The sequence below is a fragment of the Equus quagga genome, chromosome 11 (assembly GCF_021613505.1).
Source record: "Equus quagga isolate Etosha38 chromosome 11, UCLA_HA_Equagga_1.0, whole genome shotgun sequence".
In the NCBI taxonomy this organism is placed as follows: domain Eukaryota; kingdom Metazoa; phylum Chordata; class Mammalia; order Perissodactyla; family Equidae; genus Equus; species Equus quagga.
The window spans coordinates 95,727,051-95,735,535 of record NC_060277.1 but is presented as its reverse complement, the minus strand read 5'-3'; the positions used below and the strand labels follow the sequence as shown (position 1 = coordinate 95,735,535).

The following is an 8,485-nucleotide window of genomic DNA, read 5'->3' as shown; positions in this document are numbered from 1 at the left end:
CAGAGCATGGGTGGGTGCTAAGTGTCAGGCTGGACTAACGTAAACACAGGAGGTCTATACAGACTCTCACAGTTCCTGTTGCCAGTGCAGGCTTGAGGGAAAGGCAGACAAGGACAAAAATCCCACCTTCCTGATTTTGTATGGGAGGCAGGCTGGGGAAGGCAGCAGTGGCGTGTGTCATGCTATTCCGGTTAAGCTTAGTGTTTGTGGTGAGTAAACTTTTTAGGAGTTCCAGGCAGGGACACTTGAGGCTTTTACTGAAGCTTAGATTTTTGGTGCTTCGATGGTAGACATGGCTGGGGAAAGACCTTGGATTTCTCTTCCTTCGGGGCCCCTGCTTTCTTTCCAGTCTTCCTCCTTTGCTGCCAAGGCCATGGTGAAATGACAGGACTGAGTTAGGCCTGGGAAGTTCCCCATATAGCTGTCCAGGCTCCTGTTGGCCTGGAAGAGACTCCTGAATGGCAGGTCTTCCCTTGTGTTTGAAGTAGCACTGACTGGAGGGTGGCCTTCTCTAGAGAACTGGGGGAAACCCGTACCAAGCACTTTGGGTCTTGCTGAGAAGTCTCTGTGATTGGGTTGGGCTGGGCACACCTGTGACCTGTTGCCACAATTAACGGGGGACGAGAGGCTCTGCTCCATGTCCCTCAGACCCAGCCAACCCCCACTTTCTGTGTGCATCTAAGACAAGCCTCTCTCCTTCCTGCCTCCTCATGAAAGCCAACACTGTTCAGCTGCCCAACCTCACCACAGCTGTGACCAGCCAGCAGAGGGGAGACAGGACCGATGGCCCCAAGCTGTGGGACAAAGCCAGTCCTAATATACCCAGCCCTCGCCCCAGGGAAGACTGAGCTGGGCACGGAAGGGTGAGAGAGACTGCACACAGCTAGGATTAACATGATTTATTTCATTATCAGTCTTACAAGTTGCTGAGGTTGGGCAAAGCCAGGATGGGAACTTAAATCCCAAGCACTTTTGTGGAGTGACAACCTGATTAGCAAGGCCCTGTTACTGAGCAAAGAACAGTGGAGGGTACCCCAGGAACCAAAGCACATGTAGCAGTGTTAAAAACCCCTTCCCAGAGGCCCCATGTGGGATTTGGCCCTTACCAGCCAGGAGTCCACTCCATCGGCTCTTGGTACCCACCAGCCCCCTTTAGAGGAGGCACAGAGGCCTCCAGAGGCACCGGGGAGGCAAGATGGGCTGGGAAGACAGCAAGACTGGAGCTTCCCCACAAGGTACTGTCTTCCTCGATCTCCCCATCCACACAGCAGAGCCATACCACTGGAAAGGATGGCCAGCCCATCCCCTTCCTGGGGTGAGACCAGTAGCCAGGCTGGGATGTGGCTGCTGCTTATTCTGTTTTCTTCCCTAGTTATCAAACTGTTACCTAGTTATAGTGTGAAGGAGGAGGGGACAGGCGCTTAGGACCAAAAGTGGGTAAACCCCTTTTTCTACCCTGGTAAACAGCCCCAGCCTTCCTAAGGCTACACTGATTAAGAAATGGGATCAAAGCCCAGGGATCTTCCCCTCGCAAATCCACCACTAGTTTCCCCTGGCCATGGTGACCACTCTGTGGGTACATGCAGCTCTCAAGTATCGCTCCCCACTAGCCAGCTCTGGGCAGGGCAGTGGACCTGGGCCAGGGGCTGAGAGAACCAGCCTGAAGCAGGGTTCCAGATTGTGGCTGCGGCTGGACCAGGCCCAACTAGGCCCAGCCTGATCAGCTTTGATCCAGGTTCCTGAATGGTGTCTGCCCACCCGCCTTGTGTTGAGAGCTTGAGTGTTAGAGGGGATGAGGCAGCAAGAAAAGAGGAGCAGTTATTTTATAAGTTTTTAAAAAGTTATAGGAAAGTTAACTTTGAGTAAAAAAAAAAATCTTAAAGATCAAGCAGAGGGCATGTTTCCCTCTCCTCCCCCTTCCCTTGTAGAGTCAGGGGCCCTCTGTGGTGAGACCACTCAGATGATGGTGCAAGACTGAAAGGCACCCCCCTTTCGGCTGCCTTGTATGGGCACAGGTTTGCCCTTCCCGTAGTACCCTGTGAAGATGGCCCTGACCTCCATCTTCTTGGCCAGGTTCAGCATCCAGCGCCCACTGCCCAAGGAGTAGAGCTTGCCCCGGTTTAGCTCACCCACCTCCTCACCTCGGTTGCCCCCCTTCTCCTGCCGCACAATCTCTAGGAGGTCAATGCCTGTCTGCACGGCCTCCACGTCAGCCGCACAGCCCAGGGTGATGTGAGCACGGCTCCCCCGGGGCAGGCTGTCAGAGGGTGACAGCTTGTCCACGTCATTTGGCCACAACAGCAGCTCCTGCTCACTCAGCTCCACCCGGGCTCCAGTCGTCTTCGGTGTCACAAAGAGGGCAGAGATGGTCAGCATGAAGGCCTTGCCGTAAGCTTTCTTTACTGCCTACGGAGAGTGAGAACAAGAGGACTGAGCTAGAGGTGTGGCCTCCAGAGAGGGACAGCTGACCAAGGGTGGGGTAACAGGTGAGCACAACTGAGCAGAGCCCTTTGGGTAAAGGCGCGTCATCCACGAACATCTGCCACACACAGCCTGTGTGTTGTGGGAGGACATCTCTCCACTGACACAGTTCAGGCTGATGTGAAAAGAACCAAGGTGCCAGAGACGCAGGACAGAGCAAGGGTTAAAAGCCAGACCTCCTGAGCTCAGAACCTGGCGCCCCCACTTACTGCTTGCACAGCTTGAGCAAGTTAGCATCTCTGTGCCTTAGCTTATTCACCTGTAAAATGGGGATGATGCAGAACCAACCTCAGTGTGGGGATTAACATTTGATAACACACCTGGGTGTATCTGATTCTCAAAGTCCATCTGACCATAAAAGCTCTTTTTTGCTCACAATCCCTTGTCCTGTGCCTCCTGCATAACAGCTGCTTTATAAATATTGCTAAATGAATGAATGATTAGAGACGGTGGTGGAAAGTGTTATACAGTCATTCATGCAGCTCTGCTAGGTGCTAGGAATACAGGGCTGAATTAAACTGTAAAAAATGCTCGCCCTCAAGGAGCTTCCACTCGAGTGGGAGGAGACCAATGAGCACCCGAGCCAAATGGCTGTGCTAACCTAGGCAGAGAAGGGGGGAGACGGGCGGAGGGTCAGGGAAGGCCTCGCTGAGGAGACCTGAAGGAGGCTGGAGACAGCCATGTGCATCTGGGCAACATGCCTGATGTTTAAGCATCACCATGTGGTGGCAGGGGGCTGTGGGTGGAGGATACGGGCTCTGTGGTGGGGAAGGGTCTGGTGCCCCTAAGCCAATAAGCCTCACTATCTCTCAGCGTCCCTACTCCAGGGCAAGGTCAGGCCTCAGACCCAGGGACAGCGACCTCAGAGCACCAGGCTCCCTGGGGGCAAGGGACTCCTGGTTTGGGGACTGAATGCAGGCTTAGGCCAGAGCAGGAGTCTGCTGCCGACCAGCATTCTCCATGAGTCCGCAGAAGGAAAGGCACCGGTGAGCAGGCCTTGGGGATGAATGCATAGACTCACAGACTCCCTAGAAAGAGCAGCTGAGGTCTGTGCCACCAAGCCTGCAGGAGGCGAGCTGGAGCAGGAGATGCCATTGTTCCTGAGAGGCTGGCTGGCTTCTGGTTCTGCCTTGAGCTGGCACCCACCTCCAGGAGACCCTGCCCTCTCCCCACCTCGGCGGCATCCCTAGGGAGGACTCACATCCTGCTGGGCGTACTCCTCTGCCCCGGCGGCTTTCCCGTAGTCGCAGAACTTGGTTGTACAGTGTAGCACACCTGGGGGTCTCTTCCCAAAGTAGGTGAGCAGTTCAATCTTCTCCCTGGGCTCATCCCCAGGGACGACTGCAGGGAGAGAGAGAGCGGGGCCATCCCAACATCTGTCACCAAGACCAGGAGGCCCAGAGGAAAAAGATCGGACCTCAAGCATAAACTCTTGAGCAATCCTCTATAGTTAATTTATTCATTCGTTGGTCAAACTAAGAGCAACTTTAGAGCTATAAACAAGCACTTCAATTCCTGGGCTTTACATTATGTAGCCTTTTACATCTCTTCCCCAGACTTGAAAACTAAGACACTTGGAACCCAGGAGTAGGGAGCATAGGCGAAAGGAATCAGCTTCCCCAGCTGCACATCCAGGAGAGGGAAGCAGGTCATGAAAAAAGGGGCGGAAGAAAAGAAGGGATTGGGAACTATGTGGTACAATGGAAGGAGCCAGAAAAAGCATAATTAAGTTCCCAGCCCTTTGACCTCGGCAAGTGATTGACCCTTATCTGTCAACCAAGTACAATAATTAGGGTGACCATATACCCTAGTTTTCCCACAGCCACCCGGGGAACTGTTGGTAGTGCCTCATTTCACTCGGGATGAGAAGTTACCTGCTCACCATAATATTCAGTCCTCGCAGGCTTGCGTGGTGGATGAGAGCCTGCGGAGGGCCTGCTGCAGGAAGGGTCTAGGGATATAATGGGATGACATTATGTGGCTGGTAGTCTCGAGACTTGGAGCATCTGTGATTTCCATTTCCAGACTCCAAGCCTTGTAGCTAGCTTTGGAATCACTGTCTGTCCTGTTTACTCCCAGAGTTGAGTCCCTGCAAGGATGTCTCTCACCCTCCATGGGAGAGGGAGGCCTCCACTCTGAGAGCAGGCCTTGTTTTTGGCCCATTACATTTCTCCTGCTGCGTCCTGGGCAGAAAAAGATTCCAGTTTTTAATGGTAAAAGCAGCTTCAAGAGGCAGTCACTCTCCAGGGCACAGCCACCAGCTCTAACCAGGAGCCCTGCCTCTCGGGTGCTTTCCTGTCAAGCTATTCACAGGGACTGGGCTCACACTGGCCAGCATCTCTGCAGATACCACTGTCCCGTTCCCCCAGCATATGAGCTTTAGGAGCCGAGAAAAAGAGTTCTCTGAGAACATATATAGGCACAGATTACCTGCCTCTGAACAACGAAGAAACATGGGTGGGGATACTTCAGTATGAAGACAACCTAAAATCTGAGGGAACTAGAAATGGACTCAAGGAACAGATGGATGAGTAGCTGACATATCCCCAACAGGCCACTGTAGGAAAATGAAGGCCACCAGGGTCCTTCCTTATCCCACACCTACCCTCTCATTGGAGCACACAGGCCTTTCCAGGAGGGAGCCTTGGGGAGGCCCTTGCTGGAGTCCACAGAGGCCAGGCTCTCACTGGCTCTGGGCAAACCCCACATCCCTCTGGGCCTGTCTTCCTATCTGCAAAATGAGGGCTTTGGACTCGGTGTGAGATTGCCTTCTGGAGCGGCAGGATGCCACAGGAGGTGCACTTAGTAGCCGAAGGCCTGAGAACCATGCCCAGTGAAGTCACAGTGGTCCTAGTTAAAATCTGTTTGCAGCTTAGGACTCCGTGGAATATTTTATTTTAGAAAATGGTTCTGCTGCTAAAAATGAGTTTGAAAACATTGGACCAGATTCTCCCTCTAAGGTTATATGAAATGCTGACATATTTCCTGTTATGACAGTAATTTGTTTTCCCACCTCTAAGCCAGGGTCAGTGGTCAAGATCCAGGCCAGAGAGGGCAGGTGGGAGGAAGAGGGCAGAAAGGAAGGGAGCAGGGAGCAGGGAGAGGGAAGGTGCTCTGGGAAGCGCCTCTCCCGTATCCCTCTGTGCCTCCACTACCCAAGGCTGCCTCTGCCTATACCACTGAGCTGCCACCTGCCTCCCCACTTTACTCCCAGTGCTTTGAGAACAACAGTGGTCCTGTGCGCGCAGCACCTTGTGCCCAGCAAGGGGGCTTATGAATGAGGCTAAGTGCCCCCACTCCGCCCACCCTGCCACCTACACTGTCGCAGCTCCTTCTTGAAGGCCTTGTGGTTCCCCAGCTCCTCCAGGAAGGCCTGGCCAGCTTTGCGGAGGCTCTCAGAACTCTTCTTGGTCAGGAACCAGCCGAAGTAGAGTGGCAGGAAGTCCTTCTCCAGCCCAGGTTTCAGCTTCTTCAGCTCATCAGCTGACAGCTGCCACTGGTTCTTCTCCTTGAGCAGGGTACAGTCCAGCCGCCACGACGTCTTGGGCTCCACCAGCACCACCTGGTACTGGTACTGGTCGGCCATTTCAAAGAGCTGCTCCAGCCGCTCCCGCTCATGGTTGGTGTCATCCAGCACAAGGACTCGGGTGTCCCGGCGGCAGTAGGCAGCCAGGTCCTCATCCAGCCGCTTGTACTCCTCGGAAAAGGCTCCTCGAGCACCAGGGGTGATCTTGTAACTGTCGGCAGACACCACCTTGGTGCCGTCACGGTACCTGTCCAGGATGACCTGTGCCAGCGTGGACTTGCCACTCCCTGGCAGGCCGCGCAGGATGAAGAGTGTCTTGCACTCATGCAGTGCGGACACCGTCTCCTCATCCTGCAGGAAGGGAAACTGCAGCTCAGGCTTGTCCTTGGCCCCTGAGGATGACATTTTGCGGAAAAAGATCTTGGGCAGGAACGTGTGGCTCTTTCGCGAGAAGCCTCTATTCTGTGAGGGGGGAAGAGCAGATGTCAGCCAGGTCACTTGGGGCCACCTAGCCAGCTTTGCCCTCCTGTCTCTGTCTCTGGCCTTGTTCTAGCCAGGAACCCCTGCTCGGGGCTCCCTAGCCCTGAATTCCAAGCAAGGCGCCTTCCAGAGCCGTGGAGTGGTGGACTGTCTCTCCTCCGGCCTTGCGTACCATCAGCATCTGGTTGTGGAGGATGGAGACGGATGCCTGTCTGAGGTTCCTAAACTCTTACTTTCCTCTAGTTGGGGCTGTACCCGCAAGGATCACCCCACTGCTGCCACCTCTAAAGGGAAAATGTGCTGGAAGTGCCTGCATGGGGAGGGCCTGAAGCCTGTGGTTCTAGGAGTGGACCCTAACTTTATATTCTGGCACCCATTAAGGATGACCTCTTTGGAGGTGGGAGTCTCTATGTCTGGGCACAGCCACAACTGTCCTGCTCTGAGTGCAGAGGGTTGGGCTGAGAACGGTTACCCAAAGACTGCCTCCCTTCCCCCAACAATGGCAGCAACAGATAATACTCTCTTGTCTGAGATGGGGGGACAATGGTCCCACAGAAGGGCTGGTGGGGGGCAGGGCAGGAGAGCGCTGGACAAAGGGGCTCATTGACTCGCCTGCCACCTCCTCCTCTGCCCTCGGCCCCCCACAGAGTCGTGGCCTTTGTGCCTGCCCCAGGACTGGGCGGCACAGGCCACCTGTGTTCAGGGTCTAGCTCTGCCCACACTTTGCTGTGTGTCAGCAGCACCTCTGTGAGCCACTTGTTTTCCTGCCTGCTAAAAGCCACAAGTGACAAGCGTTTACAGTAAACCGTTCTCTCCTCTACACTGGCTCCACCTCCCTCAGCACCCTGAGAGCTCAACAGGCACAGCGTCTTCTCAGACCAGGCCCCGGAGCAGGCGAAGGCGAAGAATGCCCGCCCAGCACGGGCCGCGGGGAGTGGGGACCGGCCCCGGGCGCACTGTTCCCGGCCCACACGCCATCTGGGTCTGGCGGGGACAGCAGCTTCTGCAGCTCCGGAGCCCCCTCCTCCTCCAGCGGCCCTCTCCATTGCTCCTCTTCCCGCGTCTCCCCTACCTCCAAGCTGCACCGCACCGCCAAGCGAGCCTGAGCTCAACTCCGGAAACGCGAGTCCTCATTTGCATGCCACTTCCTCCCGAAAATCCCCCAATCCCCCCTTGTCCGTTAGGGTGCTACCCCGAGCCCGGCCCGCCCCCTCCCCTCCCCTCCTGGCCTTCCCGCGCCCGCTCACCATGATGAGGAGGGGGCGCTGCCGTGGCCGCCTTCGCAGGCACCAGCTCTCCGGGGCCGCCCGCCTGCGCGGAGGGACACGGAGCCCAGCGGTGGCGCGACCCCGCCGGGCCGCCTTACATAGCCCGGGGGCGGAGCGCGCGCGGGGGCGGGGGAGGGCCGGGCCGGGTCCTCTCTGCGCAGGCGCGGCGAGCAGACACCGGGGCCGGCCGAGTCCCGGGCTACCCGTGTGCTCACCTGTGCCCTGGGGGCCAGGCCGCTGGCGACTCGACTGGTCTCTTTTTTTCTCGTAGGCGTTGATGACCTCTTTAAAGAGGGGAGCAGGGCCCTTTCCCGGCCCAGCGCCGGAATCAGGATGAGGCAACGGAGGCAGGGTCCTGCGAGTGCAAAGTCAGATCCTTTTTTTTTTTTTCCTTTGGTGAGGAAAATTGTGGCTGAACTAACATCTGTGCCAAGCTTCCTCTATTTTGTATGTGGGACACCACGGCAGCATGGCTTGATGAGCGGTGTGTAGGTCCGCGCCAGGATCTGAACCCGCAAACCCAGGCCCAGCAGGGAAGCAGCCAGCGAACTTAACCACTAGGCCACTGGGAGGGCCCTCAGATCCTGTCTTTATTTAAAATTTTGATATTTTATTCATCATGGGTTTTTTGCATTAATTTTTTTTACAATGTTGCATTAAAATACTGTTTATCTTGCTTACTGAGTTTTTGGCGCCCCATGAAATGCTGCACCTGAAATACCTCCCTTGC

General features: G+C 55.6%; 1 protein-coding gene across 2 annotated transcripts; it reads right to left on the bottom strand.

Moving 5' to 3' along the window:
- Positions 1 to 884: 884 nt before the first annotated feature.
- On the bottom strand, positions 885 to 7,837 carry CNP (2',3'-cyclic nucleotide 3' phosphodiesterase). Of its 2 annotated transcripts, XM_046674734.1 has the most exons (5): positions 7,560 to 7,659; positions 5,800 to 6,469; positions 4,364 to 4,432; positions 3,683 to 3,822; positions 885 to 2,406 (listed from the first exon to the last, which is right to left on the bottom strand). In XM_046674734.1, the coding sequence occupies exons 2-5, from the start codon at positions 6,410 to 6,412 to the stop codon at positions 1,957 to 1,959; spliced, it is 1,272 nt and encodes a 423-aa protein (XP_046530690.1). In that variant the 5' UTR covers positions 6,413 to 6,469; positions 7,560 to 7,659; the 3' UTR covers positions 885 to 1,956. The 2 variants fall into 2 exon arrangements, with proteins under 2 accessions (XP_046530690.1, XP_046530691.1); XM_046674735.1 differs by lacking the exons at positions 4,364 to 4,432; positions 7,560 to 7,659 and adding an exon at positions 7,735 to 7,837.
- Between the last annotated feature and the right edge of the window lie 648 nt (positions 7,838 to 8,485).

What these genes read in the sequence shown, in the direction of transcription:
- CNP (XM_046674734.1), bottom strand. Translation starts at nt 6,412, where the DNA reads ATGTCATCCTCAGGGGCCAAGGACAAGCCTGAGCTGCAGTTTCCCTTC. An exon ending in TGCGAGGACTGAATATTATG is followed by an intron (nt 3,823 to 4,363) that starts GTGAGCAGGTAA and finishes CTCTCCCTGCAG; the next exon opens with TCGTCCCTGGGGATGAGCCC. An exon ending in AGGAGTACGCCCAGCAGGAT is followed by an intron (nt 2,407 to 3,682) that starts GTGAGTCCTCCC and finishes CACTCTCCGTAG; the next exon opens with GCAGTAAAGAAAGCTTACGG.